The sequence below is a fragment of the Oncorhynchus clarkii genome, unplaced genomic scaffold (assembly GCF_045791955.1).
Source record: "Oncorhynchus clarkii lewisi isolate Uvic-CL-2024 unplaced genomic scaffold, UVic_Ocla_1.0 unplaced_contig_9046_pilon_pilon, whole genome shotgun sequence".
Taxonomy (NCBI): domain Eukaryota; kingdom Metazoa; phylum Chordata; class Actinopteri; order Salmoniformes; family Salmonidae; genus Oncorhynchus; species Oncorhynchus clarkii.
In genome coordinates, this window is record NW_027259229.1 from 1 (window position 1) to 16,944 (window position 16,944).

At 43.4% G+C, this 16,944-nt stretch overlaps 1 protein-coding gene and 1 long non-coding RNA gene across 2 annotated transcripts; one reads left to right on the top strand and one right to left on the bottom strand.

Moving 5' to 3' along the window:
- Window positions 1-19: 19 nt before the first annotated feature.
- Window positions 20-1,528, bottom strand: LOC139399905 (signal recognition particle receptor subunit beta-like). Its single transcript, XM_071145030.1, has 6 exons — window positions 1,311-1,528; window positions 829-923; window positions 653-730; window positions 437-519; window positions 170-306; window positions 20-78 (listed from the first exon to the last, which is right to left on the bottom strand). The coding sequence occupies exons 1-6, from the start codon at window positions 1,450-1,452 to the stop codon at window positions 20-22; spliced, it is 594 nt and encodes a 197-aa protein (XP_071001131.1). The 5' UTR covers window positions 1,453-1,528.
- Window positions 1,529-10,919: 9,391 nt separating this feature from the next.
- Window positions 10,920-12,182, top strand: LOC139399904 (uncharacterized). Its single transcript, XR_011632298.1, has 3 exons — window positions 10,920-11,117; window positions 11,850-11,972; window positions 12,094-12,182. It is a non-coding gene; the product is annotated as an uncharacterized lncRNA (long non-coding RNA).
- Window positions 12,183-16,944: the final 4,762 nt, after the last annotated feature.

The following is a 16,944-nucleotide window of genomic DNA, read 5'->3' on the forward strand; positions in this document are numbered from 1 at the left end:
TTGGTAACATGAGGAATACTTACATCTCTTTCTCCAGCTGCTGCTGAATCAGCTTAGCAGATTTTGCCATGGTGATATCTACACGGAAAATATCATTAGCAAGCATTAACATCATGATGGGGAGGTATTTGTGGAAGGAGTGGGAAGGTTGAAAAGGGTGTCACGTCACCTTGCTTGTTGCAGGCCACTATCAGATAGGGGACATTCCTGGACACTGCACTGTCAGTCAACAGGAAGTACAGGAACTCAGCCACGTCTCTCACTTCCTTCTGGAATATGGCACTGTCCACCACAAAGACTATGGCCCTGCAGTTAGAGAGAGGAGATAATAAAAGAAAGTTAAAGGGTGTCTTTCAGAATCTTGTTCTTCGGTCAACCACAGTGCTTTTCATATTATAGACCTTCCCTGAATACAAACACCCTTATCTTTACTCGCCTGGCTGCTGACTTGAACTTCTCCACATACTGCGGACGAAGACTGTCATGTCCAGGGAGGTCGATCAGGGTCCAGCTGCTGCCCTGCACACAGTGAAGAAGGAAAAAGGGACGGACAAGCCAGTGTTTGACAGTTGACAAATGCATTTGTCATATAATTAAAAACAATCGCTTCAGATCCTACTCCCTCACCACCATACCATAGTTGCCTCCTTACCTTCTCGTTCTTGGCTTTGTAGGGGGCACTGCTGTCTGTGATGGAGGTCTGGGTCTTCTTGAACTTTCCTGACAACAACTGGAAATAAAGATCATCAGTGTCGTACAACTTCTGCCATCTGTAAACATAAATAGTTGGAATAGGCATGCTAGATGTTATACTGATGATGCACTCACTCGACTAAAGAGGAGGGTCTTTCCAGAATCGCAGAGACCAACCAGCAGCACAGCACTTTGGACAGTTTTGCTGCTCAGGAAGTACTTCAACAACACTAAAATGTAAACCAATCATAGATGTTTCAGTTTGGTTTTTAGCTATCATACAAAGTTAACAACATGGAACAGAGGAGCACCTGATAAACAGCGAAGTACAGTAACGTTAGCTAGATAGATAGATATAGATTGCTACTATGCTAGTGACAGCTGTTGGTAACTAGCAAGCTAATTTACCCAGCTAGTTTATCTTAGATTGCTAACATTAGCTAGCAGGCTTTTTTTTTGTCTTGATAAAAGACAACAACAAAAAAATCTCACAGCACAGAAAGCCAGCAGGCTGAAGCCAGGCTAGTGACAACTCAAATACAGGTTTACATTCACTCTGTTCCTGAGGATGAGGCTAGCTAACGTGAACTGGAAGTATATTACAATAGTTAGCTTACCAAAACTAATGACAACAACAGCCAAAGAAATGATAATTCCGATAATAAATATGGGGTCTTGGTGTTCTAACTCCTTCCGTAGAGCGTCTAAATAAGGTTGAAATGGATTTTCTCCAGCTTCCACGTCTCTGTTGTCCTCCATATTTTAGCTTTCACTTAACTTCACCAGCTGCTGAGTACAGACAGTCAGAACAACGAGACAGATATATAACCGGATGTATAAATGTGAAGTATCCGGTTAGCGTTTCCACTCACTACCAAATATGGTAGTGAGAGGATCCCAGAGGTCGGCAGTGGGAGAAGACGGAAAGAGATTGATGTTGTTGTTTTTTTAAATGGAGTTGTTTAGAATAAGTGCAAATGCGAATTGAGTTATTGCACATGCGCACTTCACAACGGAAATATGCTAATATATGCTAGGACGCACCAATAGCAACTCGCTAGCTCGTTCTTGGCTCTGCCCATCCCTTTGCCTGTTCTGCCCACTATGGCTCTTTTGTTCTCATTTGAAATGACAAGATGTGGTCTATCTTGGTTTAGTAATAAACATCTTTACACGTACTTTCTTTAAACAGACATGCGCAGTAACTGATTTTAGATGTTCTTCTTCGTCTGTCTTTCCGACAGACTAGACCCTTTGTTTCGTTTTGCTGCAATTCACAGTTTGGAGAGTGCATGGACAAAAAAAATGAAAAGTGCGGGTTAAGGGAAATTGAACCGCCATCTGACTCTAGTGCCCTTCAGAAAGTATTCACACACCCTTTCCTTGACTTTACCACATTTCGTTGTGTTACAGCCTGAATGTAAAATGGGTTATGTTTAGATTGTGTTGTCACCGGCCTTAACACAATACCCCATAATGTCAAACTGGAATTCTGTTTATCCACATTTTTACAAATAAATAAAAAATTAAACGCTGAAACATCTTGAGTAAATAAGTATTTAACCCCTAAATAAGTTCAGGAGTAACAAGTCACATAATAAGTTGCATGGACTCACTCTTTGCAATAATAAGGTGTACCATGATTTTTTAATGACTACCTCATCATCTGTAAGGTTAATATTGAATGTTCCCGAGTGGCCTAGTTACAGTTTTGCCTTAAATTGGGCTTGTATTAAAATGTATTGACTCAGGAGGTTGAATACTTATCTAACCATGGTGTTTAATTTTTCATAATAATAATAAAAATGTTGGAATTTCTCTTCCACTTTGGCATTTTGTGTAGATCGTTGACAAAATTACAATTAAACCAATTTCAATCCCACTTTGTAACACAACAAAATGTGGAAAAAGTCGAGGGGTGTTTAAACTTTCTGAAACCACTGCACACACCACTATCCCAAACACACCTCATCACCCCTTCCCACTACTTTGTCCCCAACAGATCCTACACCAGGCCGTCTGCATGGGAGGCTGGAACCCCCATCTCTCAAAACCCCCTGTAGATCTTCTACACTAAAATCTCTGATACCCAAAAACTTTACTGCTACTGACAATTCAATATTCTGAGATTTTATTTCCATCTGTGCGGTACAATTAATGACCGTAGCAATAAATGTCAAGATGCCACCCTTACTAAAGGACAAACTATTTGGGTCACTCTGTACTGACTCACAGGGATCCTCTCAGGATCCCTTTCCCTTTGTCCACTATCCTCTACTTTCCTCACTGCATCAGCATATGACACTGCTCTTGTAACAGAGACACAGGGAGTCAGGAAGCAGGTACAGTCAGTGAGTTCAATAGGAACGAACATGGAGTAAAAACAAAAACAGGAGAAGTGTCAAAACAGGAAGCAATACTACCTAACGGAGCGCTAGATAAAGGGGAAGTAATCTGGGTAGTGATGAAGTTCAGGTGTGCCTCATTATGGAGCGCAGGTGTCCGTATGGATGGGTTGCCAGGACTGGAGCGGCGGAGCGTGATTAGACATGACAGCTCTCACCCTGGAAACTTCAATCTGACTCACTCGCACAGGACATTTCTGATCCCCAGCAACATGGCCTCGCCCACAATTGAAACGCTCCACTTTTTCCAACGAAGCTACACAGTCTTTTGTCCCATGGCCTCCTGCACACTTCTCACACCTCGGAATCTCCCTCCTACATACTGCTGCAACATGACTATAAGCTTGGCACCTGAAGCACTGTAGTGGGTTCGGAACAAAAGCTCTCATGGAACAACTTATATACCCTAGCATGACTTTATGCGTCAAACACTCAAAACTCAGAAGGACAGACAGGGTCTCCTCAATCTCGCGCTCGCCATCAAACGGCGTGCATCACAGACACCAAGGATCCCCAACTTCAGTTGATCCACCTTAACACACATCCCAGTTATCACTCCTTTCAGCTGCACTCTGCACCTGAGAGCAAATAAATAAATAAATGTTTTAAAAAATGTTAGATTTTGTCAGTAGGGGGCAATCTATCCAGATCAATCATCATACAATGTATCCAGATACCATCAAAGATATTAGCTAGCAAAGATAAGTCTAAAATGCTTATAGTAAATTAAAAAGAAAAGTGCTTTTATTTCATACTGGTAGGCATGTGTTTTTCATAAAACTAGATAAGTCTAACAATTGTCCTTTATTTTCTGTTTAAACAGAATTGAAACGTTTTTAGTAGCCAAATATGATGAAACTGTTCAGACAATTTAGGCAAAAAAAATAGCACATAGACTTATAAAATAAATGCTAATGTAAAGGAAAGATCGACATTTACACGATAGTTATCAGTAAGGAAAATGGGAGAGGGTTTAGTATTTATTTTATTTAGTCCAGGGTCCTGTCATTTGTTATCCATTTAAATGTCATATTGCTCAGGGTTGGGAAATTAGTTGCTTATTATAGTACAGTGTCTCATGTGTGCCTCATGATGCCCCTCATCCCTGATTCTCTGCTGGGCGCTCCATATCAAATGTGCCTAGTGTGGTCTCAGTAAAATGACCTATAGTCTATAAACCTAGGCTGGGGGCGGCAGGTAGCAAGATCAAACCCCTGAGCTGACGAGGTAAAAATCTGTCGTTCTGCCCCTGAACAAGGCAGTTAACCCACTGTTCCTAGGCCATCATTGTAAATAAGAATTTGTTCTTAACTAACTTGCCTAGTTAAATACTAAGAGCATGCTTGGAGAACCACATTTCTATGAGAAAGTACTTCCTTCCCGAGTTTTTGCGCTGCTAGGCCTACTGATGTCCTGATTAGTTTGAGATGGAGAGCGTGAAGATTAGAAAGACCAAAGGTAATTTTTTTTTATTATTATTCCCCTGAACAGGCAGTTAACCCAATGTTCCTAGGCCGTCGTTGAAAATAAGAATTTGTTCTTAACTGACTTGCCTAGTTAAATAAAGGTTAAAAAAAATACAATTTCAAAAATCCGGGTCCTAAGCTTGCTACTGATATAATTAAATGGAGCTGATTATATAAAACAGTCTGACTGGGGCATGGAGCGAGATTCCCGAAGGCTGGAGCATCGGCCAAGGCAGGTACAATTTCACTCCAATAGCGCTCACTCCACCAGGTCAGGGCATGCCCGTCCCAGAATGCATCTGTCGTCTACTTGTGTGCTGCTATAGCTCCTTGCTTTAGCTACTGTCATGAAGTTCCCAAAATATTTTCATAAAGAAAACACACAGAAGGTAACTTACAAAGACGAGGACCAAGAGCAAGAGAGGGAGTGTAGTGATGTAGTGTCCACTACTAAAGAGAGGGAGTGTAGTGATGTAGTGTCCACTACTAAAGAGAGGGAGTGTAGTGATGTAGTGTCCACTACTAAAGAGAGGGAGTGTAGTGATGTAGTGTCCACTACTAAAGAGAGGGAGTGTAGTGATGAAGTGTCCACTACTAAAGAGAGGGAGTGTAGTGATGAAGTGTCCACAACTAAAGAAGAGAGGGAGTGTAGTGATGTAGTGTCCACAACTAAAGAAGAGAGGGAGTGTAGTGATGAAGTGTCCACAACTGAAGAAGAGAAAGAGTGTAGTGATGTAGTGTCCACAACTAAAGAAGAGAGGGAGTGTAGTGATGTAGTGTCCACAACTAAAGAAGAGAGGGGGACGCTCTGCCAGTCTGCAAGGAGCCGCCAGAGCTGCCAGTCAGCATGGAGCAGCCAGGGCCGCCAGTCAGCATGGAGCAGCCAGGGCCGCCAGTCAGCATGGAGCAGCCAGGGCCGCCAGTCAGCATGGAGCAGCCAGGGCCGCCAGTCAGCATGGAGCAGCCAGGGCCGCCAGTCAGCATGGAGCAGCCAGTCAGCATGGAGCAGCCAGTCAGCATGGAGCAGCCAGAGCAGCCAGTCAGCATGGAGCAGCCAGAGCAGCCAGTCAGCATGGAGCAGCCAGAGCTGCCAGTCAGCATGGAGCAGCCAGTCAGCATGGAGCAGCCAGAGCTGCCAGTCAGCATGGAGCAGCCAGTCAGCATGGAGCAGCCAGAGCTGCCAGTCATCATGGAGCAGCCAGTCAGCATGGAGCAGCCAGAGCTGCCAGTCGACCAGACTCTCCCAGATCTGCCAGTCGACCAGACTCTCCCAGATCTGCCAGTCGACCAGACTCTCCCAGATCTGCCAGTCGACCAGACTCTCCCAGATCTGCCAGTCGACCAGACTCTCCCAGATCTGCCAGTCGACCAGACTCTTCCAGATCTGCCAGTCGACCAGACTCTTCCAGATCTGCCAGTCGACCAGACTCTTCCAGATCTGCCAGTCGACCAGACTCTTCCAGATCTGCCAGTCAGCCAGGATCTGCCAGCCAGCCAGGATCTGGTAGATTCATCAACCTGCCTGAGCTTCCTCTCACTCCTGAGCTTCCTCTCACTCCTGAGCTTCCCCTCAGTCCCGAGCTGCCTCAGTCCCGAGCTGCCCCTCAGTCCCGAGCTGCTCCTCAGTCCAGTGGGGTTCTGGGTGAGGACTACTAGGCCATGGTCGGCGGCGAGGGTGGACTATCCAGGGACGCGAGGAGAGGGGACTAAGACATTGATTGAGTGGAGTCCACGTCCCGCGCCGGAGCCGCCACCATGGACAGACGCCCACCCGGACCCTCCCTATTGTTTTGAGGTGCGTTCGGGAGTCCGCACCTTAGGGGGGGGGTTCTGTCACACCCTGGTCGAAGTATTTTGTGTTTATCTTTATTTATTTGGTCAGGCCAGGGTGTGGCATGGGTTTTTGTATGGGGATTGTAGCTAGTAGGGTGTTCTAGCTAAGTCTATGGCTGTCTGAAGTGGTTCTCAATCAGAGGCAGGTGTTTATCGTTGTCTCTGATTGGGAACCATATTTAGGCAGCCATATTCTTTGAGTTTGTCGTGGGTGATTGTCCTTAGTGTTAGTTTGCACCAGTTTAGGCTGTTTCGGTTTTCATTACGTTTATTATTTTGTAGTGTTTGTATTTTGATTCGTGTTTTACGTTTGTTTAATAAACATGGATCGCAATCTACACGCCGCATTTTGGTCCGACTCTCCTTCTCATACAGAATACCGTTACAGCTGCGAGCTTTATGTCCCTACCAGCATAGTGTTGCACTCCCAAATGCTTCACAATGTATTTCTTTGTAGGCTATAGCCTTGAAATAACTGAAATAATATAGTCTAAATCATTCATTTAGGCTACAGGCTCCCTGTCTGGCTCCTGACCTATTTAGAGTGTTTACATGCTGTTTAATATGACATGTAGCCATTTTAGAAATGATGAGAGCTTCTTACTTTCACCTTTTCATGTTTATTAAAATACCTTTCACTCAAATCATATGGTTTGGTTTCAATATTTTCAGGTAGTCCCTGTCCATGGTGGTCTGCGAATCAACAAACCTTGGTTTCAATACTTTCAGGTAGTCCCTGTCCATGGTGGTCTGCGAATCAACAAACCTTGGTTTCACTACTTTCAGGTAGTCCCTGTCCATGGTGGTCTGCGAATCAACAAACCTTGGTTTCAATACTTTCAGGCAGTCCCTGTCCATGGTGGTCTGCGAATCAACAAACCTTGGTTTCAATACTTTCAGGTAGTCCCTGTCCATGGTGGTCTGCGAATCAACAAACCTTGGTTTCACTACTTTCAGGTAGTCCCTGTCCATGGTGGTCTGCGAATCAACAAACCTTGGTTTCACTACTTTCAGGTAGTCCCTGTCCATGGTGGTCTGCGAATCAACAAACCTTGGTTTCAATACTTTCAGGTAGTCCCTGTCCATGGTGGTCTGCGAATCAACAAACCTTGGTTTCACTACTTTCAGGTAGTCCCTGTCCATGGTGGTCTGCGAATCAACAATCTTGGTTTCACTACTTTCAGGTAGTCCCTGTCCATGGTGGTCTGCGAATCAACAAACCTTGGTTTCAATACTTTCAGGTAGTCCCTGTCCATGGTGGTCTGCGAATCAACAAACCTTGGTTTCACTACTTTCAGGTAGTCCCTGTCCATGGTGGTCTGCGAATCAACAAACCTTGGTTTCAATACTTTCAGGTAGTCCCTGTCCATGGTGGTCTGCGAATCAACAAACCTTGGTTTCAATACTTTCAGGTAGTCCCTGTCCATGGTGGTCTGCGAATCAACAAACCTTCTGGCTACTTTGCCATATCATGCTTACAAAAAGAAGAATCGTTTCTAAAACTGCATATCTAAGGCTGTCCTATGGGTGAGGGTAAACGTGTTGCTGAAAAAAGCATGTTCTCTGCTATCCACTTATGTTTTAATTATTCTTTTGGGTACAGTGGAGTTTTTTTTTGGGGGGGGGGGGTGCGTTCTGGGTGAATCGGGTTAAATATATACACTACTGTTCAAAAGTTTGGGGTCACTTAGAAATGTCCTTGTTTTTTAAAGAAAAGCACATTTTTTGTCCATTAAAATAACAACAAATTGATACAGTGTAGACATTGTTAGTGTTGTAAATGACTATTGTAGCTGGAAACAACTGATTTTTAATGGAATATCTACATAGTCATACAGAGGCTCATTATCAGCAACCATCACTCCTGTGTTCCAATGGCACGTTGTGTTAGCTAATCCAAGTTTGTAATTTAAAAGGCAAATTGGTCATTATAAAACCCTTTTGCAATGATGTTAGCACAGCTGAAAACTGTTGTACTGATTAAAGAAGCAATAACACTGGCCTTTAGACTAGTTGAGTATCTGGAGCATCAGCATTTGTGGATCAAAATGGCCAGAAACAAAGAACTTTCTTCTGAAACTCGTCAGTCTGTTCTTGTTCTAAGAAATAAAGACTATTTCATGCGAGAAATTACCAAGAAACTGAAAATCTCATACAGCGCTTTGTCCTAAACCCCTTCATCGGAACAGCGCAAACTGGCTCTAACCAGAATAGAAAGAGTAGTGGGAAGCCCCGGTGCATAACTGAGCAAGAGGACAAGTACATTAGAGTGTCTAGTTTGAGAAACAGACGCCTCACAAGTCCTCAACTGGCAGCTTCATTAAATACTACATGCAACACATCAGTCTCAACGTCAACAGAGAAGAGGCGAATCCGGGATGCTGGCCTTCTAGGCAGAGTTGCAAAAAAAAAATCATATCTCAGACCGGCCAATAAAAATAAAAGATTAAGATGGGCAAAATAACACAGACACTGGACAAAGGAAGAAAATTGTTATTGACAGACAAATCTAAATTTGAGGTGTTCGCATTACAAAGAAGAACATTTGTGAGACGCAGAAAAAAATGAAAAGATGATGGAGGAGTGCTTGATGCCATCTGTCAAGCATGGTGGAGGCAATGTGATGGTCTGGGGGTGCTTTGGTGGAGGTGAAGTGGGAGATTTGTACAGGGTAAAAGGAGATGGTCTGGGGGTGCTTTGGTGGTGGTACAGTGGGAGATTTGTACAGGGTAAAAGGAGATGGTCTGGGGGTGCTTTGGTGGAGGTGAAGTGGGAGATTTGTACAGGGTAAAAGGAGATGGTCTGGGGGTGCTTTGGTGGTGGTACAGTGGGAGATTTGTACAAGGTAAAAGGAGATGGTCTGGGGGTGCTTTGGTGGTGGTACAGTGGGAGATTTGTACAGGGTAAAAGGAGATGGTCTGGGGGTGCTTTGGTGGAGGTACAGTGGGAGATTTGTACAGGGTAAAAGGAGATGGTCTGGGGGTGCTTTGGTGGAGGTACAGTGGGAGATTTGTACAAGGTAAAAGGAGATGGTCTGGGGGTGCTTTGGTGGAGGTACAGTGGGAGATTTGTACAGGGTAAAAGGAGATGGTCTGGGGGTGTTTTGGTGGTGGTACAGTGGGAGATTTGTACAGGGTAAAAGGAGATGGTCTGGGGGTGCTTTGGTGGTGGTACAGTGGGAGATTTGTACAAGGTAAAAGGAGATGGTCTGGGGGTGTTTTGGTGGTGGTACAGTGGGAGATTTGTACAAGGTAAAAGGAGATGGTCTGGGGGTGCTTTGGTGGAGGTGAAGTGGGAGATTTGTACAGGGTAAAAGGAGATGGTCTGGGGGAGCTTTGGTGGAGGTGAAGTGGGAGATTTGTACAGGGTAAAAGGAGATGGTCTGGGGGTGCTTTGGTGGAGGTGAAGTGGGAGATTTGTACAGGGTAAAATGGATCTTGAAGAAGGAAGGCTATCACTCCATTTTGCAACGCCATGCCATACGTTTAATTGGAGCCAATTTCCTCCTACAACAGGACAATGGCCCAAAGCACAGCCCCAAACTATGCAAGAACTATTTAGGGAAGAAGCAGTCAGCTGGTATTCTGTCTATAATGGAGTGGCCAGCACAGTCACCGGATCTCAACCCTATTGAGCATGGTACGTAAGAAGTGCCCATCAAGACAATCCAATTTGTGGGAGGTGCTTCAGGAAGCATGGGGTAATCTCTTCAGATTACCTCAACAAATTGATGACTAGAATGCCAAAAGTCTGCAAGGCTGTAATTGCTGCAAATGGAGGATTCTTTGACAAAGAAAGTTTGAAGGACACAATTACTATTTAAATTAAAAATAATTATTTATAACCTTGTCAACGTCTTGACTATATTTCCTATTCATTTTGCAACTCATTTCATGTATGGTTTCATGAAAAACAAGGACATTTCTAAGTGACCCCAAACTTTTGAACGGTAGTGTATTTTACTGAAGGGAGGGCCATCCATTTTCATTTCTGAGAGATCCGATTTTCTCCAGGTTCCACTCATTATAAATAACGTACAGTCCCTAAAATGTGCCAGGATGTACTTTTATAATCCACAGGATTAAGTGAAACCGTTTTAATTCCTAGCAATTTAACCTTTATTCTAAATCGAAATTGTGAGAAGCAGCTGATCTAAATCCCAAAATCTCTCCTATTAAATGCGGTTCCGATGTGGTTTTCTACCTCACCAGATTTCTGCACGCTTTTTACGCGCACCAGCTACAGTAGATATCTGACTCCTTCATCCTCACAGGGGGGTCCAACGTCAGAGAAGTGTTTAAAACGCAGATTATTCCCTGGGCATGGGTGTCAGTGTAATGCATTTTGACTTGAGTTATTGGATTTATCCAGCGCTCTGTCTTGTAGTCTGTACCATGGCGAACTCATAAACGCTGTACTGTTGACTACTACGGTGTATTTATTCCACATCTGAAAAAGATCTAACCCTTCGAAGAGATTCAAACTCTTCTTTTTTTATCAACGGAAGGCTACAGCAACTAGCGTTTTGGAACTCTGTGGAGACGCCATTGGCAATGACATCGCTCCCGTGCGCTCTGTGCATAATATGGATATGTCTGATCTGTCATTCGACGGGAACGGGATTTATTTACCAGTTTCCCGGAGTGACTGGCCAAAGCGTCAACTCGGAGCAGAGCGCGACCACAGGTTCACCAGGCAGCGGATCAAACATTCACCTCAGGTGAGCACATCATGACGCACGGAGAGAATTCATTGTGAGGATGGCCAGAATTTGCCAAAATGAAACATCATTTATTTACAATGTCACCATTGATAGAGAAATGTTTAATGTATGACTAAAACTATTCATTATCAGCACTGATATCAGATTTCTGGGGGAAAGGGGTAAGAGCTGATGCTTGCAGTTATTGTAGGATTTATATCTCCTATAGTGGATGAAGGGTTATTGTAGGGATTTATATCTCCTATAGTGGATGAAGGGTTATTGTAGGGATTTATATCTCCTATAGTGGATGAAGGGTTATTGTAGGGATGTATATCTCCTATAGTGGATGAAGGGTCATTGTAGGGATGTATATCTCCTATAGTGGATGAAGGGTTATTGTAGGGATTTATATCTCCTATAGTGGATGAAGGGTTATTGTAGGGATGTATATCTCCTATAGTGGATGAAGGGTTATTGTAGGGATTTATATCTCCTATAGTGGATGAAGGGTTATTGTAGGGATGTATATCTCCTATAGTGGATGAAGGGTCATTGTAGGGATGTATATCTCCTATAGTGGATTAAGGGTTATTGTAGGATGTATATCTCCTATAGTGGATGAAGGGTTATTGTAGGGATGTATAAAACATACACAGGATACGTTTTTAGAGTATTTGACAACCTTACATTGTGACCTGTGTTAGATGTTATGATAACAAGATTCATATGGTCTGTCTGTGACTACAGGAACTGGTGCCAGTACACTGTGTTGAGGACAGTGAAGTGCCAGGTGCACAATGGGACAGAGACCATGGTACAGAGAGTGTTTCAAGGCTGCCGCTGGCCAGGACCCTGCTCCAAACTCATCAGGTAGGACTGGACCAGACGACCCCAGAGTACAGTTTTGATATAAATGCCATCTTATAGTGTATATAGTAGCAATAGTTTACATGAAGATGTTCCTGTGTTGACCCTGTCCCTCCTCCGTCAGCTACAGGACCGTGGTCAGGCCGTCGTACAAGGTGGCCTATCGGCAGATCACGGCTCGGGAGTGGAGGTGCTGTCCTGGGTTTGTAGGAGATGAATGTCGAGAAGGTGAGCATTCACACTCATAATCATGCCCTCTATCTGTCCTCACCCTAATGTAAACCCATATAACCCTGTATCTTTCCTCACCCTAATGTAAACCCATATAACCCTCTATCTGTCCTCACCCTAATGTAAACCCGTATAACCCTCTATCTGTCCTCACCCTAATGTAAACCCGTATAACCCTCTATCTGTCCTCACCCTAATGTAAACCCGTATAACCCACTGGTTATAATCCTCTACCTGTTCTCCATTTCCTCAGGTGATAATGTTAGTTCGGCAAAGCAAACATTCAAAAAAAATACTGTATGTATTTGGTCAGAGTAATGTTTAATATACTGAGGGAAGGTCTTTTTTAAAGGTGTTAGACAGTTGCTGTTGTACGGGGACTGTAACAGACTCAGACTTGACGTTAGTATGGCCGAGGAGGAATAAGGAATAAGAGCTGTTACCTGGCACACGAGGGAGAAAAGTAACTGTGAGAAGTACTGTAGTTATGATCGACTGCTGGTTGATATCCTGCTACATTACTGTAGGTTTGGGAACTTAAGGTGTGTTGAATTAAAAGTTGGGACCGAGGAGCCTGTTTTTATTTAGGAACATGTTCCCAAATTTAAAAAAAGGGGGGGGTTGAAAGGTCTGCTGGAGGCTCTGTAGTTGTGTACATACTCCTCAGGTCTTTAATCAAGATGTTTTTGTGTCTGAGAGAGAGAGAGAGAGAGAGAGAGAGAGAGAGAGAGAGAGAGAGAGAGAGAGAGAGAGAGAGAGAGAGAGAGAGAGAGAGAGAGAGAGAGAGAGAGAGAGAGAGAGAGAGAGAGAGAGAGAGAGAGAGAGAGAGAGAGAGATGAGGTTGTCAGCTATTGTAGGCGCAGGAGATTTGTCAAAATGAAACATCATGTATTTACAACGTCACCATTGATAGAGAAATGATTAATGTATGACTAAAACTGTTGGTTATCAGCTCTGGTATCAGATTTCTGGGGGAAAAGGGGTAAGAGCTGATGCTTGCAGTTATTGTAGGATGTATATCTCCTATAGTGGATGAAGGGTTATTGTAGGGATGTATAAAACATATACAGGATATGTTTTTAGAGTATTTGACAACCTTACATTGTGACCTGTGTTAGATGTTATGATAACAAGATCCACATGGTCTGTCTGTGATTACAGGATCCGGTCAGCAGGAGCAAGAGATGTTTCTCTTACTCCCCCTCCCCATATTTCCCCATTATAGTGAAAGGGTTGAAAAATAGGCTCTATGAACCATATAAAAACGAGGTAGAGAGTCTTGTAAAGCGTGAGGCGATAGGGAGGCAGGGCACCACAAACCTCAGGCTCCCAGTCCAGTAAAGAGATAGGTTGGACTTAGAGGAACTGCTCGAGACTTCCTGCCCAGTAAAAAGAGGTTGGACTGGGGGGAACCACTAGAAGCGGTCAGACTGGCTGAAAACAGAGTGGGAGGATGTGGAGTGTAGGCCCCAGCTCTCTTGTCTCCAGGGTTTAGTCTACTAAATATACCTTCACACTTTGGCAAGCACCACACTCACTTACTGCACACACAGTGCCTTCAGAAAGTATTCATACCCCTTGACTTATTCCACATTTTGTTGTGTTACAGCCTGAATTCTAAATGTATTTTAAAAAAACATTCGTGCATCGACACACAATACCCCATAATGACATCACAATACCCCATAATGACATCACAATACCCCATAATGACATCACAATACCCCATAATGACAAAGTAAAAACATGTTTTTAGACATTTTAGTTAATTTATTGAAAATGTAATACAGAAATGTCTAATTTACATAAGTATTCACACCCCTGAGTCAATACACATTAGAATCACATTTGGCAGCAATTACAGCTTAGTCTTTCTGGGTAAGTCTCTAAGAGCTTTGCACACCTGAATTGTACAATATTTGCACATTATTCTTTAAAGAATTCTTCAAGCTCTGTTAAGTTTATTGTTAATCATTGCTAGACAGCCATTTTCAAGTCTTTCCATAGATTTTCAAGACGATTTTAAGTCAAGAGTGTTACTAGGCCAGTCAAGACCATTCAATGCTCCCGAGCGGCACAGCGGTCTAAGGCACTGCATCTCAGTGCTAGAGGCGTCACAACAGACACCCTGATTCAATTCCAAGCTGTATCACAACCAGCTGGTGATTGGGAGTCTCACAGGGCGGCGCACATGTGGCCCAGCGTCGTCCAGGTGGCCTTCTTTGTGAGGCGTTGGGAGACCTCCCTGGTCTTTGTGGTTGAATCCGTGTTTGAAATTCACTGCTCGACTGAGGGACCTTACAGACAATTAATAACAAGGTGGTCATTCAAAAGGTATTTTCAACACTATTATTGCACACAGAGTGAGTCCACGTAACTTATTATGTGACTTGTTAAGCAAATGCTTACTCCTGAACTGATGTAGGCTTGCCATAACAAAAGGGTTGAATATTTATTGACACAAGACATTTACGGTTAGAATTTTTTATTTCGTCTATGACATTATAGGGTATTGATTTAGTGACAAAACATAAATTCAGGCTGTAAAATGTGGGAACAGTCAAGGGGTGTGAACACTTTCTGAAGGCCCTGTATATACAGCATCATACAATGAACATGAACTTAATGCTCCAGGGGCACCTTGTATCTTAGATTCGCACGCAAGTGCACACACACACACACACACACACAGACACACACACACACACACACACGCATGCACGCATGCACACACACACACACACACACACACACACACACACACGCACACACACACACACACACACACGGCAGGGCAGTGTCCAAGGCAGGGCAGTGTCCATTTTGTCAGGCCTCTCTGTTCACCTCTCTCCGAGACCAACAGTCTCGTGAATGAGAGAGGTGTGTTTTGAAGTCATAATAACCATTATTGATTGTGTCATTTAGCAACATTAGACATTAAACATCTCACTGGGCGAAAAAACTGATTGAATCAACTTTGTTTCCACGTCATTTTGTTGTTGAACTGACGTGGAAACAACGTTGATTCAACCAGTTTTTGGTCCTGTCTAACGTTGCTATGTTTTACAGCTCATTTCCTGCAGTTCTACACGTTGCCATCGGGTGGAGGCAAATGTTTGTAGGTCTTAATATGATAACTGATGATCAATGGGACCCACCACGGTCGGTAATTTGACCATGCTCACTACAAGTTTAGATAGCTGGCCGCTAGACTAATTTACCAATCTAAAATAAAATAGCTGACATGGGCTAATTCAGTGACTGCTGACGAACAACCATATTTCTAAATTGCACCTTGTGTATTCTACTATTTTAACTCTCAACAGTAAGTTGAGATCCCGACTGAGTTCCTAAAACAATATGTTATTATTATTTAGTGTTTTGTGGGTCTACAAAGGGGGGAGCAGTCTGTCAGTTGCCTGTCCCTGACCTAGACGATGCTTCATTGGAAAACAAAATGGTTGCAGGAGTGTAAGGAAGTAGTTGAGTTGTATAACCTTTGTTGAAATGTGTTTTCATGTACGAGGACAATCACGTCCATATACAGAGAACTGGCCAATTCTCCTCTTCCCTGAGATGAGGTGTAAACCTCAGGGATGTCACTCACAGTCTGTTCCACATTCTGGAGTGTTGGATGTGGGATGAGACTGATTAAAGACGGAGTTTGGAGCGTTTCTCTATCGGTACTCGGCTCCATCGTGTCTCATTCATCGAAAAGCCCACTGATATCGCCAACTACTTGAATGACTTTCTCATTGGCAAGATCAGAAAACGTAGGGATGACATGCCAGCAACAAACGCTGACACTACACATACAAGTATATCGGATCAAATTATGAAAGACAAGAATTGTAATTCCACAAAGTCAGTGTGGAAGAGGTGAAACACTTATTGTGGACTATCAACAATGACAAGCCACTGGGGTCTGACAACTTGGATGGAAAATTACTGAGGGTGATAGCAGACAATGCTGCCACTCCTATTTGCCACATCTTCAATTTAAGCCTACTAGAAAGTGTGTGCCCTCAGGCTTGGAGGGAAGCTAAAGTCATTCAGAATACCCAAGAATAGTAAAGCCCCATTTACTGGCTCAAATAGCTGACCAACCAGCCTGTTACCAAACCTTAGTAAACTTCTAGAAAAAAATGGTTTCCTTTTGTGGTCCTTTTGGTTGTCTGTAGTCCTTTTGGTTGTCTGTAGTCCTTTTGGTTGTCTGTAGTCCTTTTGGTTGTCCGTAGTCCTTTTGGTTGTCCGTAGTCCTTTTGGTTGTCTGTAGTCCTTTTGGTTGTCTGTAGTCCTTTTGGTTGTCTGTAGTCCTTTTGGTTGTCTGTAGTCCTTTTGGTTGTCCGTAGTCCTTTTGGTTGTCTCCGTAGTCCTTTTGGTTGTCTGTAGTCCTTTTGGTTGTCTGTAGTCCTTTCGGTTGTCTGTAGTCCTTTTGGTTGTCTGTAGTCCTTTTGGTTGTCTGTAGTCCTTTTGGTTGTCTGTAGTCCTTTTGGTTGTCTGTAGTCCTTTTGGTTGTCCGTAGTCCTTTTGGTTGTCTGTAGTCCTTTTGGTTGTCTGTAGTCCTTTTGGTTGTCCGTAGTCCTTTTGGTTGTCCGTAGTCCTTTTGGTTGTCTGTAGTCCTTTTGGTTGTCTCCGTAGTCCTTTTGGTTGTCTGTAGTCCTTTTGGTTGTCTGTAGTCCTTTTGGTTGTCTGTAGTCCTTTTGGTTGTCTGTTGTCCTTTTGGTTGTCTCCGTAGTCCTTT

Coding starts and splice junctions, on each gene's coding strand:
- LOC139399905 (XM_071145030.1), bottom strand. CDS start 1,452: ATGGAGGACAACAGAGACGTGGAAGCTGGAGAAAATCCATTTCAACCT. Junction 924..1,310: donor TGTTGTTGTCATTAGTTTTG/GTAAGCTAACTA, acceptor TTTACATTTTAG/TGTTGTTGAAGTACTTCCTG. Junction 731..828: donor AGACCCTCCTCTTTAGTCGA/GTGAGTGCATCA, acceptor CTTTATTTCCAG/TTGTTGTCAGGAAAGTTCAA.